At 44.3% G+C, this 25,286-nt stretch overlaps 1 protein-coding gene and 1 pseudogene across 1 annotated transcript in view; both read left to right on the top strand.

Annotated features, from left to right (window-relative positions):
- Nucleotides 1-2,796: 2,796 nt before the first annotated feature.
- Nucleotides 2,797-25,286, top strand: part of MAP1LC3A (microtubule associated protein 1 light chain 3 alpha) — a 39,983-nt gene continuing 17,493 nt past the window's right edge. The window contains exons 1-2 of the mRNA XM_066624688.1: nucleotides 2,797-3,088; nucleotides 21,207-21,262. Coding sequence (XP_066480785.1) covers nucleotides 2,797-3,088; nucleotides 21,207-21,262 — 348 coding nt within the window. The remainder of the gene's footprint in view (nucleotides 3,089-21,206; nucleotides 21,263-25,286) is intronic.
- Nucleotides 18,618-18,740, top strand: LOC136649836 (5S ribosomal RNA; annotated as a pseudogene).

A 25,286-nucleotide genomic window follows, 5' to 3' on the forward strand; every position in this document is an offset into this window, starting at 1 on the left:
GAGTGTGATTTGGGGTTTTACTGCCTTTGATTTGCAGGGACCAGATAATAGACTGGGAAAGTGCCTTTAGCAGAAGCTGAACATCACAAGAGAGCAGACTGTAACAGCAAAAATAGTCTGCAGTCCCTCTTGGACTGCCACTTTAAAGCAGTCTAGATGACCTCTGTAATATAAGTTCCTTTATGGCAGAGAGCAGGAGCTTGGTGGTAGGAGTGTTGAAGGGGCCTACAGATGAGATCCTGCAGTGGAAGGGGCATATGTGTGAGAGAGATTCAGCAAGAAGGATTCTTAATACAAGAGGTGTCCTAATGTCAGCCTGGAAATAGAAGCTGTTTCTGCCCCAGAACCTGTGCCCTGCCTGATTGATTTCTAACAGAAGGCTGGGTGCTTGGAGTATGTATACATTTGAATGAGGATCAGCTATCAGCAAAATTCAATGGGTCAATGGCTGGCTTCCTAGAAGGGGGAACTTAAGAAGACTTAAGAAGGGGGACTCAGCAACACAAGGCAGTTCAAGGAGATGCTTAAACAGTGATTGGATTAAAACAAGACTTAATGTGTGACTGGGGGGGGGGGTTGTGTAACCATGAGCTTCTGTGTAGGTACAATACAACCAATCAGTAACACCAAAATCATTTGCATACAGTAATGTAGGAGACACTTAAACAGTGATTGGATTAAGACACAAGACTTCCTCACATAATGTGTGACTATTGGGGGGGGGGGTGTTGTGTAACCATGAGCTTGTGGTTTGACCATAGTCCTGGAAATGTGGCCTGTTTGCTGGGAGAACAGTTTAGCTTGCATGGTATTATAGTTTGTAATAGCATAACCAGATATATAGAGAAAATCACAGCTAAAAGGCAAAAAGGGATTTTCATGTAACAGTACTTCCAATAGGTCAATGACATGAAGTGGTACAGCTGGGGACAAATGTTGAGAAATGCTGCACTAGATGCATGTTAAATCTGCAACCTTTTATTCAAAGAGCCTGCTTTGCATTTGTATAATTTCTTATACAATTGTATATTATTATTATTATTATTATTATTATTAACAGTATTTATATACCGCTTTTCATTTATATACCGCTGTGAACTAAAAGTTCACAAAGTGGTTTACAGAGAAAAATCAAATAACTAAATGGCTCCCAAAAGGGCTCACAATCTAAAAAGACGCAAATGAATACCAGCAGACAGCCACCAGAACAGACACTGCTGGGATGAGGTGGGCCAGTTACTATCCCCCTGCTAAAAAAAGGAGCACCCACTAGAAAAAGTGCCTCTTACCCAATTAGCAGGGGCAAATTATATAATTATAATAAGGATAATTATATAATAATAACATAGGAAGAGATATTTGGCCGCTGGATCAGGCCAAAGACCCATCTAGTCCAGCTTCCTGTATCTCACAGTGGCCCACCAGATGCCTCAGGGAGCACACAAGACAAGAGACCTGCATCCTGGTGTCCCCCCCTTGCATCTGGCTGCTTGAGGTTGCCTGCTTCTAAAATCTAGAGCAGGTGTGTCCAAACTTTCTGGCAGGAGGGCCGCATCATCACTCTAACACTGTGAGTGTGTGGTGGGGGGGGGAGCCAGGAAAAAAAAATAATTAATTTACATTTCAAATTTGAATACATTTACATAAATGAATATATTAGAGATGGAACTTATATGAATGAATGAAGGTCTTGCAATAGCTCAATGCCTATAAAAGGCCTTGCACAAAGCAAGGCCAGCCTTTCCTATTCTGCTGCTGCTGCATCACAGATATGAAACAGCAAGCAGTGGAGGGAGGCCTCATCCCACAGATCTTGCGAGAGGTCGAACAGTTGGCCAAAACGCTGAGAGCAGTTGCCGCCTTGGGTGCCCTTTGGGGGAGAAAGGCGGAATACAAATCCAACAAATAAATAAATAAATCAGGGTTCCAGCAAGTCTCCAGAGGGCCAGAGGCTCATTGGGGACGGGGGTCTCCCTGAGGGCCAGATTGGGAGTCTGCGAGGGCCACAAGTGGCCCCAGGACTGGGGTTTGGGCACCCCTGATCTAGAAATTGCACATAACGCATCACAGCTTGTAATCTGTGATGGGCTTCTCTTCCAGAAATTTGTCCAACCCCCTTTTAAAGGCATCTTGGCCAGATGCCGCCACCACTTCCTGTGGCAAGGAGTTCCACAGACTGATGACACTCTGGGCAAAGAAATATTTTATTTTGTCCTAACTCTCCCAACGCTCAATTTCAGTGGATGTCCCCTGGTTCTGGTGCAACCTGTGATTGACTTTTCCTCCAGAAATCTGTCCAATCCCCTTTTAAAGGTGTGCAGGCCAGATGCCATCACCACATCCTGTGGCAAGGAGTTCCACAGACTAATGACACTCTGGGTAAAGAACTATTTTATTTTGTCTGTCCTAACTCTCCCAACGCTCAATTTTAGTGGATGTCCCCTGGCTCTGGTGTTGTGTGAGAAGAAGCACTTATCTATTATTTCTTATGGAGGAAGCACTTAGTATTTTGTTCTGGGGATAAGATGTAGGTGAGTCTCACCAATGCTTTTTGTTTTTCTGTATGTATGATGAGAGAGGTTGTGAGGACAGGACAGGGCTGTTTACAAGGCAGGCAGGCAGGCACTCTGCACATGCTTGGTGGTACTCGCTGCAGGTTGTATTGTTGCCAGTTCCTTGGTGGCAACAGAGTAACCAGCGGAACTCCTGCCCAGGCTCTTGCTGCTGCGCCCCTGGCAAGGAGGCCGCACTGCAGAAGGGGCGGCACCGCGCGCCTCCCCTTTCGGGAGGCTGTCGATGAAGTCACCGCCGCCTCGCCAGCCTCGGGAAGCGCGCGGCTCGTCCAGCCGGGGGCAGACGACGGCACACGACCGAGGAGGCGGCTGGAGGCAGCAGCATCGCCCGCCAGAGCACCTGCCGCTGGACCACCGGCCCTTCCGAGGGGTCCTCCCTCCTCTCCAAGAAGCCGCGCGCCTCCCAGGCGGGCTCTTTGCGCACCGGGGAGGTTCCATCCCCGCTCAGTCGCGGCGCTCTCCGTCCCCGGCCGCGATGCCTTCGGACCGGCCTTTCAAGCAGCGCCGGAGCTTCTGTAAGTCCCGGCGCTGGCAAGGGGGGAGGGAGATCCAGCCGCTCCGGGGGTGGGAATGCGGGGAACAAGCCCCAGCGTCGATCCTTCCCTCCCCCCCCCATGGGGCGCTGCTGCTGGGATCCGGGGATCTGTTGCAGGTGGTGGGGCTGGAGAAGGAGCGATGGGTCTGCCAATGATGAAGGGCTGGACGCCTCTGCTGTTTTCCTGTCGCTTTTTTCCCGAGATGCTTCCCTTCCCTCCACCCACCCCTGCTCTCCTGTTGGGGCTGCCATCCTATCCACACTTACCTGGGAGCAAGCCCCATTGACTATAATGGGGCTTACTTCTGAGTAGACGTGCATAGGATTGGGCTCAGTTTTATCCACACTTTCCTGGGAGTAAGCCCTGTTGACTATAATGGGGCTTATTTCTGAGTACACATGCATAGGATTGGGCTCCAGGTATGGTGCTGGAAGGAGTGCACTAGTGTGCACCACCAAGAGGGAGGAGCACGTGCCCCCCCTGTTAAGGTGCAGTGTCTCCACCAACAGCGCCCCACAAGGGTGTCCTGCTACTCCCCTCCGTTTAGTTCTTCTGATTCTAGAATAGTGATTTTCAACATTTTTAGTCTCACAGCGCACTGGCAAGACACTAAAATGGTCAAGGCGCACCAACCGTTTTTGGACAATTGACAAGGCACACTGTGCTGCCAACGGGGGGGGGGCTCACAAACCCCCTACTAATAAATGACCCTCTCCCACGTTCCTGTGGTACACCTGGGAACATTTGCGGCACACCAATGTGTCATGGCACAGTGGATGAAAATGGCTGTTCTAGAGCAAGACTTCAACTGCAATGATGTGGGGATACAAATGAAGTCATGGAAGCTGGGAGGGCAGGTGCTGTCCTGCTTGTTCCACTCTAGGCAGGTGTCTTCCACCCCTGACCAAAAAGTGCTGTGCCATCACCAGGACCAGGAGGAGGCATCTTGCAAGCCATTGATAAATGTGCCATCTCCTCCTCCTTTTTCCATAGCGACATGTGAACTATGGACAAATTGGTGGTGGGGGAGCTTGATGATATTCACAAGCCCCCCCAAGTTCTCCCAATGCCCCCTTAACCTTCTAGAGAGAAGGGGGTGGTGCAAAAACGAGTGGGCAGTCCCCTCTGCAATTTGAGCACTGCCTTTTAGTTGACACTAGAAGGGGGCAGTGGTCTGGGGAGGCTGAGCAAACACACCTTTTGCCCTAGCATAACAAGGTGCCCAAGAGATGGGCGGGAATGGCTTTGGCTCCCAATAATGTCATCTGTCTCCCCAGCCTCCCTCCCTCTCTTCATGAGGCAGCTTTGCTCTTCCTCTGCTTATGGGAGGACAACTGAGAAGCCCCCTTAATGCCAGAGATGGCTGCTCAATTGCCTACTGCCTGCCATTGTGCCTTCGCCCCCTGGCATGGCACCTTGAGACTCTTGCCCGTGCAAATTGCTGCAGTTTCCCCCCCTTGAAAGTCTGGAAGTACTTCCCAAGGCCAGAAGGTAGAGTCTAGCTTTGGAGGGACAGTTCAGCCAGAGCCAGCCAGGTGACTCTTTGTTTTGCTTTGTCCTCCCTGCTGCTGTGCTGGGGAGGGCAAAGAGGCAGGAAGGAAGCCAAAGGTAATTAGCAGCCTCTGCAGTAGCCCTGCCCTAGTGGTGATGTAATGCCTGCAAATGGAAGGGGAGGGGGAAAATGTGTTCAGTGGTCTAGAGGCTGCAATGATAGGATTTGGAACTGAAAAGAACTGAGCTGAAAAGTCGCTCTGGGTGCCAGAGAAACCCCCAGCCCGAGAAGGAGCCAAATATTTTGTGGCCTTTGGGAAAGGCGCAGGGCTGGAAGAGAGGCATGTTGCCTTCCAGCTTCTGATTGGATCCAAGATTGCAGGCATGGGCCCGCCTCCTCTTTTGAAAGATGTGTTATGCCCTTAGCATTCTCCACTTAACATTTCTATGTTGTGATTAATGAGTAGTGAGAAATCTGTGTGCAACTTTGGGTGACTCCTTTGTCGGTAAACAAACCGCGTTCTCCCGGTTATTGCTCCTTGGCACTTTTACAAAAAAATAAAATCAAAATAATGCAGAAATCTAAGATTAAAATAGATTAGTCACTGTCTGAACTGACCATGGTTTAATCAGTACTGTGTATACACTGTAAATAGGTGGGCTGTGTAGAGCCAGCATCCCAGTGTTCTGAAGGGCAGCTAAAGGGCTTCTGTGGGTAAAGATGGATCTCCCAGTCTAAATGTGGGGGATGTGATTTGTGAATATGCTCACTGCCTTAAAAACTCATTTCAATAACAGAAAATGCATTCCAGAATATATGTCCAAGTCCCTTCCCCTTTTGGACTGTTGTGACTCTCATTCATCCTTAACTATGTATCAAATTTAGAGCTCCATGTATCAGAGATTAATGTTTTTCCAATTTTTGGATGTTGTATGCTGCTGCTGGGCTGGTTTGAATGATACTTATCTGACCAACCCCCCTTCTCAGGATGAGGAAGTGAGTGCTGTGTGAGTGCGGTCAGCTCCTAATTGCATGAAGGGGGGAGTCAGGTAGGTACCACTGAAGCTGACCCACTGTTTTTTGGACAGGAAGTGTGTTTTGTGAAATGAATACAGTGTGAGAGCTACTCCTTTCTTTACCATGTCTGGCATAAATGGTGTCTGTCAGTCCTGGAAGTGTGTAGTTGGGGCCTTATGTCATATTCCCGGAGATCTGGTGAGCTGCTGTGAGATACCAGAAACTGGACTAGATGGGCCCTGGGCCTAATCCAGCAGGGCTGTTCTTATGTCCTTATATCCATAAGGTTGCCAAGGAAATGTGGAATCTACACAAAATCCTGAAAACCAAAATTCTCATTTTTCAGGAAGGAACGTTCCTTATGAATGCTGAATGGTAAACTTGAAACCATGTAGGAATATCTAGAGAACTCAGAAGCCTGAGAGAATGAGCAGGATTTGTAGCTATCAGTGCCACGCACAGCAGCTTGTTCCTCCCTCATGGCTCCTTTCTCTAACCCTCTGGAGCTCACCTGTTTTCCATCTCCTAGGACCTTTGCCAGTGCATTCCAGTCTGGCCACCTCCTGGTGGGAAGCAAAATAACTTACGCAAAACAAGAAAGTCCGCTCACCTTACACAATTTGCTCAGAGCACAGAATTTGGACTTCCTCGGGACACAGTGTGCACAGTCCACTAGGAAGTTACCCTGAGTAGCCTTCATTGGTGCACATCAGAGCTGTACAAGAGCACACTGCTGTTCTTCAGGCTTTCAAAGGTCAGGGAAGATCAGTTAAGCAGTTTCAGAGCCTTCTGTTATGGACAGAGTAGGCAGTTCTCGCAGCTTATGCCTGTGATTCTTTGGAAGAATATTGGTTTGCATTTTGCCAAAGAAAATGCCAGTGTGTCAGTACTCCCCCCCCCCCATTATCTTAACTCTGTTTAGTTTCCATTATGTATCTGTGGGCCAGGACGGTTGTGTAAGCCACTGTGATTGTGTTCCCATATTGATGTACTTCTGGTTTCCCTTTTAACTGTTTTTGTTACTGGGCTTATAAAGGAATCCAGTGTTGCCAACACTGCTCCTTCACATGTACATGTGTGACCTGCACATGTCATGCGCACACAACTAAAATTGGGGACATTAGCAAGCAGGAGGTCAGATCTAGCAGTGTGACAAGGTTTGGGATGATTGACATGGATGAGCAGGGCAACCAATCTCAACGTGCCTCAAAAATTAGGCTAACAGTAACCACAAGACAGAGCTTTTCAAAGAAGATAAAGAGTTTATTAAAGAAATAATCTTTTGGGAAGGGGGGGGGGAAGAAATCACCTATCCTAGTCTGCTGGTTTGCTTGAGTGTGAAGCTCTTCTTGAACAGCAAGGCAAAGTTCCCAGGTTCTTCCAAAGTGAAATGCCAGGCTGTACTCCTCCACTGCCTCTGGAGTAAACAAACTCTCCTCTTTTCTGTGTCTTCTGTCTTGTTCTTGTGTCTTGTCTGTCTGGTCTGGTCTTGTCTAGTCTTGTTGCTCTGTCTAATCTGCTTCTAGAGCAGGGAAGTTATAGAACTTTCCACAAAGGAAACAAAGGAATATCTACAGGACAAAGGAGTTTGGAGAGCTTCTTGAGTGATGCATTTTGGCCTTCATGGCCTTGATTGAGTCAGCTTGATGGCCCATTGAGGAAGTTTCTACTGAACAATGGTGTGGCAGGATGTGTTATCTCAGGTGGAAGAACTTCTTGGCTTAGAGCTCTCAATGCGGCCCTCAGGGAGCCCCCAGTCTCCAATAAGCCTCTGGCCCTCTGGAGATCTGCTCTCAGCCTGAGAGCAACAGTTTGACCTCACACGTGAGCTGTGGGATTAGGGCTTCCTCCACTGCTTGCTGTTTCAGGTCTGTGATGCAATAGCAGCAGCAAAGGAAAGGCCAGCCTTGCATTGTGCAAGGCCTTTTATAGGCTTTGAGCTATTTCAAGACCTTCATTCATTCATACAAGTTCATATATTCATTTATGTAAACTTATGTAAATTTATTCAAATTTTAAATATAAATTAATTCTTTTTTCCCCCGGCCCCCAGCACAGTGTCAGAGAGATGATGTGGCCCTCTTGCCAAAAACTTTGGACACCTCTGGCTTAGAGTCTGTAAAGCAGGGGTGTCCAAAGTTTTTGGCAGGAGTGCCACATTGTCTCTCTGACATTTTGTGAGGGGCCAGGGGAAAAAAGAATTAATTTACATTTAAAATTTGAATAAATTTACATAAGTTTACATAAATGAATATATTAAAGATGAACTTATATGAATGAATGAAGGTCTTGCAATAGCTCAAGGCCTATAAAGGCCTTGCACAAAGCAAGGCCGGCCTTTCCTATTCTGCTGCTGCAGCATCACAGATATGAAACAGCAAGCAGTGGAGGGAGCCCTCATCCCACAGCTCACGCGAGAGGTCAAACAGTCACCCTCACACTGAGAGCAGTTGCATCGGGCCAGTGTGGGCTCCAACAAATCTCTGGAGGGCCAAAGGCTCATTGGAGACTGGGGGCTTCCTGAGGGCTATGTTGAGAGGCCTCAAGGGCCGCAAGTGGCCCCAGGGCTGGGGTTTGGGTACCCCTGCTGTAAAGGAGCTACCCAGTGGGCATTGTAATTCAATTTAACATTCAGGCAGGACTTGTTCCTGCTAGCTATCCTTTGTCATACCTCAAGCACCCAAATTTAATCAACCATAGAGGGGCCTTTCCTTGGGAGCAAGCAAAATCTCATCCCTGTTTACTTCAGGGAGGCCTACCGGACTCTGAAACCAAGATGGACAAGTGTTTGGGGGAAAGAGGGTGTTTGTAACACCAGTAAGGATTCTGTCAGTTGGTGAATAGACCCCTGCCTGTCAGAACTGGCCAGCATTGTCTAGTTTACTGCGGTTGTTTTCTTATTCTGCTCTTTTCCCCTCTGCCCCCTTTCTGGAACCTGTTCCATTGAAATCAGTTAGATTGTCATCTGAGTAAATGTGTTAAGGATTACACAGTGGGCTGCCAAAAGTTTTGTATTTAAGGTGCCTCTTTTACTTTGAAGGCTTAAATCTTAGTTAAAAACACAATTTGCTGTATAAAAAAAATTAGGCCTATTTCAGATGGATGTCACTCTAGTTTGTATGGCCTTCCTGGCTGTTTATCATATGTAATGGATGCTTTGTTGGACATGCATTTTAATATTGTCATGCACCTGCATAGCTGCTAAGGACAGTACTGTCATCTTTCTTTCATCTATCTGCCCTTCAGGTTATCTCCCTTCCATCCTATCTCGGATTTTAACAGGTCTCAGCTTGGGCAGTCTATTGATGGCTAATTGCATGTCTTGTTTTCAAAATGTTTTACTATAGATTTTTAAATGAGTCCGTGATCCCATCTGGATCAGTCCACATGTGAATCTTGTCCAGCATCCTGTGTTTCACATTAGCCAGCTTAGTGCCTCTGGATGCCACAGTGGAGGAAGTGGGCATCCTCTGTTACTCTGTTTAGCATCTGGTATGCAGAGGTATGCGGTGGTCAGACATTTAGTTTTCATGATAGCCACTGCTAGATCCTGACCTCCATGAATCTATCTAATCCATCTTAGACACCATTCAAGATAGCAGCCATTGTTCCATCTTGTGGCAGTTAAGTCTGTCCAGTTAGATATGCAGTGTGTGAGGAAGTTCTTCATTTTGTCTTCTGAATCCATTATCCAATGCAATTGCCTGAGTTCTAGGGTCCAATCCTATCCAACTTTCCAGCGCTGATGCAGCTGTGCCAATGGGGTGTGCACTGCATCCTGTGGGGGGGGGGGGCAGTCATGGCAGCTTCCTCAAGTTAAGGAAATATTGTTCCTTACCTTGGGGCTGCATTGTGGCTGCATAGAATTGGGTCCCTAGTGTAATAAGTAGGGGTGTTTGAAAATTGTTTTATTTGTTCACAGATTTTTGTGATTTGGAAAAATGAAAATGGCAAGAAGTGGTGTTGTGTGTTTTTATTCCAATTTCTCATTTTTATTAATTTTAACACTTTAAAAGTGTACTGGGTAGGTGCTATAGGTATCATAGTGTCAGCAGATGCAGCCACAGTATTATTTCGAACTGGAAAAGTAGTCTGTTTTAATTTCTGGAAAATATCTTAAACACCAAAATGTGGGTTTTTTTGTGTTTTTATGTGTTTTTAACAAAAACAAATACCTCAAGGAATAAGGCAGGGAGAAAAAATAATAGCACTCAATTTTTTCCATACCCTGTATAATTTTATTAACCTCATTCATCTTTTGCTAACCTATTTGAATGCTCATGTGTATGGTGTTTATTTTGTGGGATTTGAAAGATCCTGAAAGAAAAAGTCTATTCCCAGTTTATAAACACTTTCCTGTCTGATTGCTCTCAGGGCTGTCCTTGCTCATCACAAGCAGCTATAGGCAACCCCTGCGTCACCATTTTCAAGCCTCATGTCTATTCCATGAGAGTGTTCGCCATCGATTCCATTTTGTAGAGGAAGAATTTGAGGGCCAAGAAGGAACTACACTTGTCTCAAGGCATCCAGAGAATGAATTATTGAAATTGGATTGGTTTTCTAATTATCTCATGTGACCAGAACCTGGCTAGAGAAGAAGCACCCTGTTCAAGAAATTCAAGTACACTAGTTTCCAGTTACCCAAGTACTAGTTAACTGAGGGCCAAATCAGACATGAGGCAGAAAATCCATTATTGTATCTGCCAACTTAAAGCTATTGGGCAGGTTGACCAGATACAATGGAGGACAGAGTGCCTATACCTTCAACCAGTATATTTAAGAGGGGATTTTGGCCTGTGTAGCTTTTTAAACACTTCCATTTTGAACTGCACCTGCCAAAATTCCCTCTTCTATATATTGGTTAAAGGTACAGGCATCTCCAATGTATCTGGTCACCCTGCCGCTGGGCTGGGCCGGGCCGAATGTGTGCATGAGTGAGTGTGTTTCCAGTTTGTATTGGAGTAGTAGCACTGGGGGACGTTATTTTTAACAGGTTTCCTCTGTGCCATCTTTCCAGTCTGACCCCACCCCATAAGCTGCTGTTAACCCTGCTAGAAAGCACACACTTACTACCCCAATACATTACAGGGTCTTGTGCTTTTTCCACAGCATTTTTTAAAAATTGGATTCCTCTTACTTGGGAAGTTGCATATGATTTACCAAAGAGAAAAGGGGGTTAAGTTTCCTTAGAGCAACCCCTTCTCTCCCCCCCCTCCCACACTTCTTTTAAAGTTCAATGATAAGTAAATAGTTTGGAACATCCAACACCTATCTTTGGAGAAATGCATTATGAGAGGTATTAAACAATTTTGTGACGCATTGTATATTTTTTTTTATGACAGTAGCTGAGCTGGTCTGCCATATGCCAGAGTTTTGAACAGCGTGTTGTTATCCCAAGGACTTATTCATCCACCCTTTGCCTCATGCACTGGACCGAGAATGAATAACTCCCTGACTAAAAACAAATAAAAAGAGCACGTGTGTTGTGAATGTCAGGAACCGGATTCCGTCGCTGCTTTGCTGTATATACCACCTATCCGAAATGGATCATGTCCTCCAGGAAAACAGCGAGTGCTAAAGTTTACTTTCTTTTTCCCACATGAGTGCCTGCTCAGGGCTAGCTGCTTCATATGTGAAGCATATTTGCTTGAAAGCAAACAGGATTAAAATAGCCCAGGAGGAACAGGGGACTGGGATGGCAGAGGTCAGGCGAGGCAGCTGCAACTGTTACGTGTTGCTTTCAGCTTATTTTCCATGTGCCCTTTTTGCTCTCTCAGCTGACTGGCTTGCTAAATACTTTCTGGGAAGGAGAAAGCCAGCCATCTGCATTGGACGAAAGCGACTGTTTTTTCCTGTGCAAAAGCGAGCAGCTTCAGTAGTCACGAGGATATATCTGTTTACAAAATGCTCCTAGTCGTGGTTCTGTCTCTTCACATGTCAGACTTGTGGACACTTGGTGCAGAGTTCCTAGAGAGAACCTCTTAAAATCCAGTTCACACCATCTCCTCACTTCTTAAAGCTCAGACATTTTTCCCTTGCCTTTTATAGCTGGATTTTGACTACTGTCCGTTATATATTTTTTTTCTTGTTTGTTTTGTTTCCATGCTAAAAAAGAAGGACCTCGGTCATGTTTATTTGTCTTGGACTGCGTATCCACGACATTCACTAACGTTGTTTGCCAGTGTTTTATTGCTTGTGTGTGTCCCCCGCTATTGACAAATCATCCGTTTTGCTCATGCGTTGCATCATTCGTGGAGGTGAGAAGGTGCAAAGCTGAGTCAAGCAGGACCTTGATGGAAGCTCATGGCCTTAAAAACAAATCAAAATAAAAAGTGGGGGGAGATGTGACTGAATCTTTCAAAGAGGCACTCAGCTGCTTTACTGTCTGGTTTTGTTTCATTAAGGGCTCTGCTTACGCTATGCTCTGCTTTTAATTTGGCCTATTTGTGCTACTAATTTTGTAATTTTTTTTTAAAATTATGCTTTTTTTGTGAGTGCCCCATTGCAGGAGGGAAGGCAGGATTAAAATCAATTAAATTAAATTAAAAAACAATATAATGTACAAAATTAAAATAAATTTGCTCAGTCCACAACCTTGTTCAATTCAGGGAAGCTTCTGTTTTCAGATATTAAATACTTAAAGATGCCTTGAAACCCACCAAAGCCTTCATTCCCAATGTAGTAAAGTTCAAAGGAGTACGGTATAGTGCTGTCTTTGTCTCTCTTGCCTCAGCTGTTCTTCTGTTTATTATTTCTCAAAAATTGCATTCCACTTTCCAGGTCCCAAAATGGACCACCCAAGGTGGCTGAAACAATCAAATTAAAAACAAATGATGAACTTACAGATGAACAGCAACAAGATCACAGCCCTAGAAAACAAGATGCATAAAGAAGGCAAAGTTCAGACAAATGTTCATTAGAGCATAGTAGCTTTTTTTGTTTAACTTGATGGCCCAAGGCAGGGAGAAAGGGGTCTAACTGAACCTCCTAAAGGCAGGATGTTCCCAAATCCAGGGGCCACAATAGCAAAGGCTTCCTCCCATGCTCACTTCAGCTGGTGGTGGAACATGAAGCAGGGGTTCCCTGGAAGAAGAAAATGAATACTGTACATAGGTTAATAAGAGGAGTTAGGCCTTGTTATTTGTTGTTGTGGTCTACTTCTAATTGTAAACTTTCTGAAAAGAGAACTGTCTCGTTTTGCTTATGCTACACTGTACAATACCATGTATATTGCATAATCGTATCTATACAAGGCATGAGCCAGCTTTTGAAAGTGCCACTCATCTGTGTAAAAATTGGGCTAATGTAGTAGGAATGTGAGGTTTATACTGGAACACTGGATGTGCCGATCATGGCATTTCCTACTTCTCTTGTTTAGCCTACCCTTGCTGCTGTGTGTCTGTGCTGTGTGGGTTGGGCCGTGACAAAGTACACCTTTCTCGTTGGCAACTCCTGCCCATGTGACCAAATGCCATGCCACCGTGTGAGTAGGGCTTAGGACAGTAATAAAAAAACACCCACAATTCTTAGTATGGTGTTAGTGCTTCTCTTAACTAGTCAGGACACGTCACATTCTTTATGTTGGTAATCTTTCTAATAATAGTCTTGTAGGCTAAGCTAGCATTACTGTCCCCATACTGCAGATGGAGACTGAGAGAGAGAGAGAGAGAGAGAGAGAGAGAGAGAGAGAGAGGCAGGCTTGCCTAAGGCTACTTGTGAGTTCATGGTAGAGGTGAGACATGAATAGGAATTCTTCTTGCTCACAGCCCACTCTATTAACCACCACACTGCACTTGTTTTTGGTAGAAGTAGGCTTTGCAATTAGTAGTGTAAACTTTACAGATACAATGTAAGGACTGTTTGGGGCTATTGTTTGATCATCTGGAAGGGTTTGTATGGTTTCATACAAGGACTGTGATAAAATGTCATTTCAACCTGTTCTCTCATAACATCTTTGCAGCCTGTGTATGTGTAATATAATATTATTGTCCTTCTCTTGAGTTCTCCTTTTTCCCCGGTTTACACTGTAATGTTGCCATCTGGCACACGATTCCTTACATCTAATCTGGTTACTGTAGGACTTCTGTACACACAGCTGTGCCTGGAATTGTAGATCAAGTTAATATGTTTATAGGGGGGAAATGTACAGTGGTGTTGTGGAAAACTGAAGCACTTTTTTCCAGGCTCTGGTTGTGAACTGGAGGTTCTTTGGGGTCTAAGGAAGAAGCAGGTCAAGTCCAAGGTTGTCATAAAATAGCTTAAGTGCATGAGTTTACAGGAGCCTGCAAGTGTCATCAGCAAGGCCTGGAAGCAAAGCAATAACTGAACACAGGAGCTTACATAGACTTAAGTATTTATTGCTGAAGTGGCACACAGAAAGGCATATTCCTATTACTTGGGAAAAGGGCTATCAAGCAAGTGCAGCTAACTTGTTACATGTGAAGAATAAACATAGCCTTGAGCTTTGGGAGCATGCAGGCGTGCATCTTATCACCCCATTCTCATAACACCAGGCAGCTGCTCATTGTTTTGGGCCCAACTTCTCTGCTTCTCATGGGAACCGCTCAGGAGGAAAGCACACAGTTCCCAGGGTATGGGAGACACACGGAAGACGGCTGCCAGGCATCACACACTTGCGTAGCGAAGGCTGCCACACCAAGGCACACTTTCCCAGAAGTTATACCTCTTGTACAGGGTAGGATTAACTTCTGAGTAAATGTACATATGCTTATGCTGTAGGTCCTAGCACACTTGCTGAATAATGGTGCCTTTGGACACTGAACTGTCAAAACATTTGACTAGAAGGCCCGATCCTGCTTCTTGATAAATTTCGTCTCCAATGTAATCATTGCTAACATATATTAAAAGCTTCAAATATTTTGATCATAAGAATGTGAGAAGAACCCTGCTGGATCAGACCTAAGGTCTATATAGTCCTGCATCTTATCTCTAGCCAGGTTCTTCTGGGAGTTCCCAAGGAGAGTATGATGGCCTTTCCCTCCCTAGTCAGTTTATTCCAAGGTATAGTACCTCTGAACATGAAGGTTTGATCTAGCTAACGTTACTGAAAGCTATTTATAGACCTGGCCTTCGTGATTTGTATGATCCCTTTTAATGCTGTCAGTCAGTACATATATATTGGCACCACATTCCATCATTTAACTAGGTGTTGCATTAAGTTCTTTTGTCTGAATCTACCACCAGTCAGTTTCACTGGGCAACTCTGAGTTCTTCTGTATTGGAAGATGTGGTATTCCCATAAAATAGGCATGGTGTATAAGGGCATTGTGATGGCAACTTTTCCCCCCTAGTCTCTTTCTTAGTAATCCTTAATGTAGAATTTTATTCTTTCACCACTACCATATGCTTTGTTGACGTTTTCATCCACTGTGACCCTAAGATCTTTTCTGGCTAATCACTGTCAAATTACATTCCATCAACATATCTGTGAAATTGGGCTTTCTTGTACCGGTGTGAATCACTTTAGTTCACACTTGCTTACTTTGAATCTCATTTGCCAACTAGCTGCCCAGTTTGGAGAGCCCCTTTTGGAGCTCTTTGTATTAGGCTTTCACCATTTGGTGCATTTGCAAATTTGGCTTCCTTACTGCTCAACTGGGCCCCAGACAAAGCTTCTGTTAATTCCAATCCTTGGGGAACTCCTACATTGTGTTGTGGCTATGTAAAATCTGTCAGTTTACTCCTACCCTTTTTTCCCCTGTTATTTGTAAAGAGCACCTGGTCTCTTACCCCATATCTAGTTTACTCAGCCTTTATTAAAAGCCTTTGGGGAAATCTTATGTTCTTGTCTACTGGATCTCCCAGTCTACATCCTTGTTGATGCTCTCTGAGAACTCCTAAAAGCCATGAGGCATGACTTCTTTTGCTAATTCTTTCTCTGCAAAGCCTATTCTTCTATATGATTGACAATGTCCTGCTGACCACTTTACGCTTTGGTATTTGCCAAATTTTAAGATTACAGGTCCTGCCTCCATATCAGTGGATTTGGGACCCGCAGTTTTAACTAACTGCAGGTTCCGAACCTGCGGTGGAGGCTAGACTTAGGTCTCTGGTCCTCTGGTCACATCCAGGAGCCTTTCTGAAGCCTATAGAAGCCATTCATGGCCTCTACAGGCTTCAGAAAGTCCCCTGAGGTGTTTGGTGGGCACTTAAGTGCCCTTTAAACACCTCCCAGGAGGCTTTCTGAAGCCTTTAGAGGCCACATGCAGCTTTTATGGGCCTGAGAACACCTCCAGATGGCGACCATAGAACATCTCTGGTTGTCTTCAACGGTTCTATGGACTGGACCCATTAATTTGTTTATCTGCGGCTTTAGGTATCCACAGGGAGTCTGGGAATGGATCCCTCATGAGTAAATACTGAGTAAAGTTAATATGTTATCTGAATCAATAATGAAACCCTAGTGCTATCAGTTCCAAGCCTTCAGCTGGAAATTTGTGTTCATGATGGCTTTGGAACATTTCCCTTTCAGGAGCTACCACAAGAACATAAGAAAATCCCTGCTGGGTCAGGCCAAGGATCAGTCTAGCCCAGCATCCTGTTTCCAGCCAGCTGTTTCAATTACAGCAATACTCTGACTTTCATCCACTTCATTGCTTTGCTCTTTCAGCTGTTTTCAGTTATAATCATATTTCAGATTTCATCCATACAATTCCCTCTTTTGTCTGATTTCATTCAACCTTCCACGATATTCATCAAGGTTCTTATGTTTATTTTTCTTTTATTTCTGTTTTGCATGTATTTGCATATGTTATATAGTTATTTATGCTGACGAAAAATAAATTTGCTGACCAAAATAAATTTGCAAGCTAAATATGACTATGCTTTGTCATTCATCCATTTTTTCACCTTCTTCCATGCTCTGATCCCTGACCAGACACAAGTGCAAGATATTGTTGTATCCCAATTTGAAACTGGGTGACTGGTAGAAATTGCCTGTAGCTGCAGTGTAGAAATAAGTTTTGTAGCAAGATGGAAATGGCTTTTTGTCTTTAATTATTTTATTGTGGAGCATAACATCATCTTGCCCCATTTCTTTAGAAACTCTAAGTGCAGTGCACTTTATGGACAGGTTTAGTAGTTTATTCCCTCCCTAAATAAAGAGCACCCAAAAAAACTGATTTACAATATGCTACTCTGCAGATCAGGCAACTTTTAAAAGGGAAGAAGAATTTGGTACAGGTACTAGTAAATCAAATGCCATTCTCAACAATGGAATAGCAGCTGATTTAATACTCCCCCCCCCCCCATATCCTCTTTTTCTTCAAGGTGCTGTCTTGCAAATCACTTCTTTCTCAGGTGACATGGGTGCTGCTCTTTGTTCTCAGCTTGTTAGCAATTTTTGCTTGGCTAAGCTTTTCTGCCTGGTTGTGAAGTAGAGCAGTAAGCTCTCATTTGTGCATCTGTCAGATGCTGGCTAGCTTTTAGTTGAGATCTGAGCGGTTGGGTGGATGCTGGGAGACCCTTGATTTCAGGGTTGTGGCAGAACCAGAAATATCTGCACAGTTCTCTGAGCCCTGTAATCTGAATGGATCCAAAAGCACTTCGGGGACCTTGCTGTCTATATTATTTATATTCTCACAACAGTGCTTTATCTGTTAAAATATTCATGGGTATAAATCAGACAGGAGAATTTCTGGCACACTTGTGGCTTGGTGTGATCAGCTGACAAAGTAAGTGTTTTTAATTATGCATAGGAAGGATAAAGTGGATAGAGAGATGCTCTTTACACTCTCACATAACACCAGAACAAGGGGTCATCCACTAAAATTGAGTGTTGGGAGGGTTAGGAAAGAAAGAAAATATTTCTTTACTCAGCGTGTGGCTGGTCTGTGGAACTCCTTGCCTCAGGATGTGGTGACGGCATCTGGCCTGGATGCCTTTAAAAGGGTATTGGACAAGTTTCTGGAGGAAAAATCCATTATGGATTACAAGCCATGATGTGTATGTGCAACCTGATTTTAGAAATGGGCTAGGCCAGATGCAGAGGAGGGCACCAGGATGCTCTTGTTGTCTTGTGTGCTCCCTGGGGCATTTGGTGGGCTGCTGTGAGATACAGGAAGCTGGACTAGATGGGCCTATGGCCTGATCCAGTGGGACTGTTCTTATGTTCTTAAAGCACAAGTGAGTGACACATGAGATTATACATAATTGAGTGGCTGTGAAGTGCTTGTGGCGCTGAGGTGTGTATTTGGACTGGCTAATTACTCATAAATATGTTGAGTAATATATCTCTCCAGACCTATGGCATTAACATTTTTGTGTCGCCATAGCATCCGTTGCCATGCTGTGTATGAAAGGGTTAGGTTGGATATATCCAAGCTTTAGAAAAATATTATACTATTTCCACAATAACGCGGCAGATGCTGAGGAGGCAAGGCTGGATTTTGTCACTGGGGGTAATATTGAAAATGCATTATACACCCGAGGTGTGCAGCAAAAGTGTATAACGTGTAGGGTTAGGATAGTGATCAAGAGCTCCAGTTATACACGAGCAATTTTTCAACCAGTGTGCCGTGCAGTGCAGTGGTGCTGCAGGAGTTTGGAGCACAGCGGTTTACAATAGCTGAAAAACGCTTTTAGGTTCTGTGGGTCTCTCTCTAGGGCAACTGTCCTTAGTAATGAATTGTCAGACAATTCTAGAAACAGAGCCGCAGAACCCAGAAGAGTCTCCAGGAATCCAGAAATGACTTCACAAGAGGCGAAGACTGTAGAGGTCAGCTGCAGGGAAGAAAAACATAGAAAATCATTGCTCTAGAAGTTCCCAGCACATATCTCAGCAGAGGCATTTTGAGGTCACCTGGTGTCCTTATGCAAGCCACTGCACTCTCAACCTCAGTTCTCGATCTGTAATATAGGTTAACAATATTGGTTTCAGTTACGGGGTCGTTGTAGTCTGAAAACCAGTATAAAATACTTTAAATAAATTAGAATAAATATTGTCTCCCACAGTTATGGAACATCTGGAGTGAACTGTATGTATGCTGCCATATCAGTTACCCTGCACATGCCCAATCTCGTCTGATCTCGGAAGCTAAGCAGGGTGAGGCCTGGTTAGTACTTGGATGGGAGACTGCCTGGGAATACTGGGTGCTGCAGGCTTATAACATAGTCTTTCAAGACTGAAGGTTGCCAACCATCTGAGACTGACATCCTTGTTTTTAACTTGTGTTTCCATCTAAACATTTTATTGTTTGAAATTCATTCCTTGTGAATAATGATATTTCTTACAGCCTTTGTTAGGGGTTTGTGTGTGTGTGTATTTATATACTTGGCTCATTAGGCTAAAATCCACTTTGATTATTTTTAAAGGGAATGCTCTGTTGTCTTGGTTTCTCAGAACAAATCTGTTGTTCTTAGATTTCCTGCTTTGGTTGGGGGGAGGGGAGAACCATGTCTATAAAATGCAAGTTATAGTGGGGTTTGTGTGTTTGAAAAATCCCCTGAAATTCATATACTGTTTCTTTTCAGGCTAGAAAAATCTAGAAAACTAGAATAATCCCTTCTTGCTGTGCTCAAAACTCTCTACCCTTTTTGTAATCTGCAAAGCATTGAGAATCTGAAGCAGCACTTGAATTTGTGACAAATGTTTCCCTCCTCTAATCTATTCCCCCACTCACACACATGCGCACAATTGATCTAGAATATTCTCAGCGGGGACATTAGCAGTGAAATCATCTTGAGACAATATGTGCATATCCTCATTCTACCACGAAATGAAGTGGAAATCCTGAATTTGTGATCAGAGCTGAGATGTCAGGTTTTCCCCATTTCATCCTAATGCATCCTGTTTGAGTTGAGGCTTGTGCTTCCAGTTGGTTGCATATCTGGGGGCCATTTCACAAGTTGCAAAGAGGCAAACCTAGGTTTGCTATATAGAGTGTACGTTCAACAGTGATCTGCAGCCTTTCATGCTTTTCTGGTGATTTGTTTTGTTTTATTTATACCCAGCTTTCAAGCAAGTTGACTCTGAATCTGCAGAACCGTTATGTTGGTTAGGGATGTGTGGAAGTGTCTCTGGTGGCATCTTCAGGTCCATGGTAATTTATGACCTAGTCCAGGTTCTTCTCTTTAGATGGGAGGGGACACATTGCAAATGGACTGCTGATGAGAGCATTTGTATGACCTGCACCTTTATAAGCTCATTCATGCACTGTATTTTTACATGCATGCTGAAAGTAAGCTAGGTATATGCTGGGGGAGGGGGTATATGCTGGGAAAATGTATAGCAGCCCCGGTTGTCTTTCCGTTTATGAGTGGCTGTTTTGCCCAGGCAAAAACATCCCTTTGCGTCAGAGTTTTGGCTTCCATCTTGAATGCTTTCTTGATGAGCTGGCATAGAAGAGGATTGGTAATTGGGACTTTGACTATGTAGGTCATGTTCAATCATGTTGCATGTAGGTCAGGGTAAATTCCTATTTCATTGCTGTAGCAAAACTTTGTGTTACCTAGCTAGCTAATCTGCACTAGACCCAAGTGATGCCTTGTGCCTTTGGGGGATAAGTCATCCCAAGACTTTACGCCTATACTGCTTGACAACTAGAGGATGTGTGTATGGGCCTGAGAGTAGAATGCAAAGTAGACAAATATGGAATGGGAATCTGGAGGTAGAGGTGCTGTAAGAAACTAGTTGTATGCTAATGTTAGAGGGAGAGGAGTTGTAATTAATAAGACCTTCTAATATACGGGAGTACTACTATTAACTATCTTGGTGGAAGAGAAGCCCTTGTTCATACTGTACAGTGCCAAAGGCTTGGAGAGGCCCTAGGTGTCATTGTGTCTGCTGCCTCTGGGCAAGTTTGGGAAGCTTGTTGACAGCTTTTGCTGCGTCTGGCTGTACATTTGGCAAACTGTTGATAATATAATGTGGGAGTAATAATCCTGGCCAGCCTTAAAGAGCGGTTGCGTAGTTTATTGGAATACTGTATGTAAAATCCTTTGAGCACTTTGACTGGAAAAAAATGTCATATATTATTTATTGTTAGTATCATTATTATGTTCACAGTGGTATCTCCGTTTGGCATGATTTGTATAGTTTGGCTTACAGAATTTTACAGGTTTTTCTTGTAGGCTTTTTTTTTTTCCTGCTGGTCAGCCCAGACATGTGGCCAGACATGGTTGCTTTAAGCAGCAGGTTGGAGGAGGTCGGAACACTGACATACCTAGGGAGGGTCAGGAGGCAAATGTCCCAGGACGCCACCTCGGGAAGGCGTCACTGCTATCTTCTCCCCTACCTCTGGTTTTTTTCTTTTTTAAAAGAAGCCTTTACGGGGCCTTTCCAAGGCCTTCTGAGGCCTCTGGAAGGCCTAAAGAAATCACTTTCCTTTTTGGTTTTTGGCTGAAAACAGCTGCCCCATCCTTCTCACAAAGGGATGTTGGTGATGTTGTGGGAGGGTGGAAGAAAAGCAGCAGAATTTGGCTGGGATAACAGATCAGCTGGCATATTGGGCAGAGGTGAGTTTGGGCCAGCCTTGCTTTTTGTCCAAGACCCATTGAGGTATGAAAGGTTTATGTGGTCCAGGAAAGGTATTCCAGATGTCTAAATCCATTCTTTCTCCCTTTTCACAGCGGATCGTTGTAAAGAGGTACAGCAGATCCGAGAGCAGCATCCAAACAAAATTCCAGTAAGTACAAGACTTCTTTGTGTGTGTGCGCCTTACAAAAAAAGCTTTGTGGATTCTAGAACATAGTTGTTGCAGCAGGGACTGTTTGCCATGCGTTTGACCCTGAATCCCAGACTGCTAAAGGAGTACCTCCCTTCCTTTCACATTAACAGTTGGTTCAAATCTTCCTCTACTTCACAGTAAGAAAGTTGGGTCATGGGTGCCAGTGAGATTGTAGTTAAAATGGGATCGCTCACAAAGAAGATGAAGGTTTTGGGGTACTTACTGAACTCCCAAAGACTTGTAAGAATTAGGAACTTAAAACAAAAACGGGTGGAAATAAAAGCTGAAAACACTTTGGTTCCTGAGGAGTCCTGAGAATTGGAGAAAGAGGCTTCACAGTGCTTGGAACATTCATTTCCTGCTGAGAAACAGGGGTGGGACCGGGCTGAAAAATAACTTTTCACAGTGAGTAACTATTGCCTTTGAAGTACACTGGAAAGCAGACAGTGTGATCAGTGGGGTGGAGTAGGTTGCAGAGATGGGAAAGGAAAGGAAGGTTGGAAACACAATAAGAGAGTGAGTATTGCATTCTAACAGTGTGATCAAGTGCAAGTTTACTTTTGAAGTAAGCCCCTCACCCCATGGAATCCACTAGAACCTCAAGGGAGATGTATATTTCTTCAACACTTGCATGACCGCTTTTTAAAATCTTGTCTTTGGGATTGTATACTTTCTAAGGATATTGTATACTTAGTAAACATTATTGACAGTGCATGTCTGGGAGAACCTGTGTGACCCTTTGGTCCTGAGAAACTGGAAGTCACATTCCCCCCCTCCCCCAAAAAGGGCATTCTGAGGGTCGGGGAGGCAGCATGCAGCCTCCCTGGCCCCTCAGAACACCCTCCAGATGCAACTGGAGCACAGCTCTGGTCACATTCAGAGGGTACAGGTGGGGCTCCTCCCCCATGAGTTCAGAACCTCTGGATGATGAAATTTGTGGGTATCGAACCCACAGATAATGTGGAACCACCTGTATTTCTTTACCCAGTGCACAATTAATCTGTGGCTTTAAAAGGGGATTTGACAGATTCATGGAGGGGGAATCTCTCACAGGTTACGACTCATGATGGCTGTATGCAACCTTTGGATTGTAAAGGTTGCCCATGTCTGAATATCAGGTGCAAGGGCAAGACAGCTGGATGCAGCTATCTTGTTGTCTTGTGTGATCCCAGAGGCATCTGGTGGGCCACTGTGTGATTCAGGAAACTGAATTAGATAGGCCTTTGGCCTGATCCAGCAGGGCTCTTCTTATGCTCTCTGCAACTGGTATGCCTTCCCCTTCCATTGCCTGATACGCTACAGGTGTCAAGGCACATTTGCTGGCTGATAGGTGGAAGGAGCACAGCAACCACAGTAGATGGAATTTTCCTTCACCACAGCCGTGGCCACTCCGAAGAGCTCCCCTCCTCCTTTTGCCTTAGAAACTGGGCAGCAAGTGGAGGAAATTAGTGTTTTCTGCTGCTGCTAAAGCTGTAATATGAAGGAAAGCTCTCCATCTTTCATCTAGCATTTGGACAGACTCTCAGGGTGGAGGGGAGAGCTCACCGGTGTGTGTTTGTGTACCTGTAAAGGGGGACCACACATGGATTGTGTGTCTCCAAGGACCCCAGCACATTTGGCACCACCACTGTCAGTAATTCTGCATGGAGAACTAAGGTTTCTGACTGCCCAACGTTTCCAGGAAATGTCCTCTAAATGTTCTTGGTGGGGAGTAATGTGATCATATTTTTCTCCTCCAGCTGATAAAGTCATTTAAAACAAGTTGTTATCTAGATATTGCCTTCTGCTCTTGTATACCAGTCACATGACTAAACACAATCCAGGGGAAAAGTCAGGTCATGGCAAGAACTGATCACAACTCAAGTGCTGTAAACATCATTTGTACCAGCTGTATCCTTATCCTTTCCAAACAAGGGCCATTAAGCAATGCAGAAGAAAGAACTTTTCTGCCATTGATAGGAAGCAAAGTTAAAACTGCTGTCCACACAGCTCTTAATATACCCCAGTGCCCATCTGAATAGGTGAGATCCAACATTTGTTTACTCAGAAGTAAGCTCAATGCGCTTCTCGATCAGCAGAGGTCTCTCATTACTAGTGAAAGTCCGTAGCAAACATTTACAGGGTGCATGGCAGGCACACATCCATCAGTGCCTGTCTGCCCTGACACACATAGCCAGCTTAGCCAGTCAGATAGGCACTGCTACTGCTGTCTGAAGTATAACAGAGCTGAAGACATGCCATTCTGTTTGGGAAACCTTCCAAGGCAAGATATGTGTCCCACCCAAGATGATTGGAGCGACAGGATCTAGGGCAAGGGACACCTGTCTCCTCTGACCTTTGGTTGCTGATTGCAGCCTGTTCCCCTCATTTGCTCATATGAAATAGAGGTCCGTGGAGGTGGAATGCAGTTGTCACACACACACAAACACACACCCTGAACAATATGCAGATGGGGTGAGGTGACAAAATAAATGTTTGTCTTGGGTGGCAAATCTCTGCCTGACTGGGTTGCAGCAAGTGTGTTTGAGCCAACGGTTTGTGGAAGAATGTGCCTAGAGCAACAGAATGAATTATGATGGGGAAACCCTGTTGAGTGTGGGCAAAACTGCTCGTGACATAAACCCATCTTTAGAAGGCAGGATTAGATTAGTGGACCAGAAACAATCCTTTTTCTTTCAAAATGTGTGGGGGGGGGGAGCGATCCAACCTGAGAGCATCACACAATATGAAAGTGAGTTTCCAAGTTCACCCTGTACTGTTTTCATACCAAAACATGCAAAAAAAATACCCCCAACTATAGTGGCAGTTTGCCCGGATATGTTTCCTAGGCATGTTTGCCTGGCTTAGGTAATGTCTTCCATTTCAGAAGCCATCTTTGGCTTTGATTAATTTTAAAGCTCTTTGCTTTGACTGCTTTTGTTTGTTTCTTGGCTTTGACATTTTATTTGTTTCCCTTTTAAAGTATATTTTACTCTTTAATTAAATCATTTCTGTAAGAAGAACAAAATTAACAGTAAACAGTGGTCATGACGCATTATGAAATGCAAACATCACCATCACCTCCTTGACTTTCTCCAGTAGCAACTGCTTAACCCTATTCTGGCATCCCTCCAAGATTGAGCCGAATAAGGCCATGCACTTGTAGCCAAGCACTTAATTCCAACCATCTGAAGAAGTTTTACTGGTCTTACATTAGTTTTTATTACTATGATAAACTTAAGCTTCATTGAAAGCTTTTTTTTTTTTTTTTTAAAGGGAAGTTGGGGCTTAAGTTTCATTCATTTTATTTAATGCCTGCAAAGACCAAGCAGAATCATTTGACTTTCCACCTCTGTCTTCTCCTTGTCTGTCCTCTCCTTCTTGGCCACCTAAACAAGCAGGCATCTCCTGTGCTGTTTTCTATTCAGGCTGCATCAGCCTCAATCTTATGACTCCATGAGATTGGCATATACATAATCTGGGCTGTCAGCTATTTGGCTTGATGAGAGCTCAGCCATAGACAAGCTCTAGTGTCTTGAGCAAATTAGGCTGCAATCCTAACCCTTTGAATGTTAACAAACATTCCCTTACCTTGAGGAGGCCTCCATAACTGCCCCCTAACTGCAGGATGCAGCACATGCCCCACTGGCACAGCTATGCCATTGCTGGAAAGTTGGTTAGGATTGCACCCTTTTGCTCTATTTTAGTCACAAATTTAGTAAAAGGAAAAATGAGGGGGGAAAAATCTATTCTTCTGTGATCTGGTCTGGATCTGCCTCTTTGGATCTGTCTTGTCATTAGCTCCATGACATTTTGGAGCCGGGGGGGGGGGTCAATAAAAATTATGTGCCAGGAAAGAAGGTGAATTCTGTTCCTATGCAAATTATGCACATTCATATATTTGCTTATTTTTGCTTCTGTTTGTCATGGGGAGGTCGAAGAAATCCATACTAGCATTCCTGTGTTTTCAGAAGGCTTCCTGGTTGAAATCAGAAGCCACTTC

Source organism: Tiliqua scincoides, chromosome 4 (genome assembly GCF_035046505.1).
Source record: "Tiliqua scincoides isolate rTilSci1 chromosome 4, rTilSci1.hap2, whole genome shotgun sequence".
Lineage (NCBI taxonomy): Eukaryota > Metazoa > Chordata > Lepidosauria > Squamata > Scincidae > Tiliqua > Tiliqua scincoides.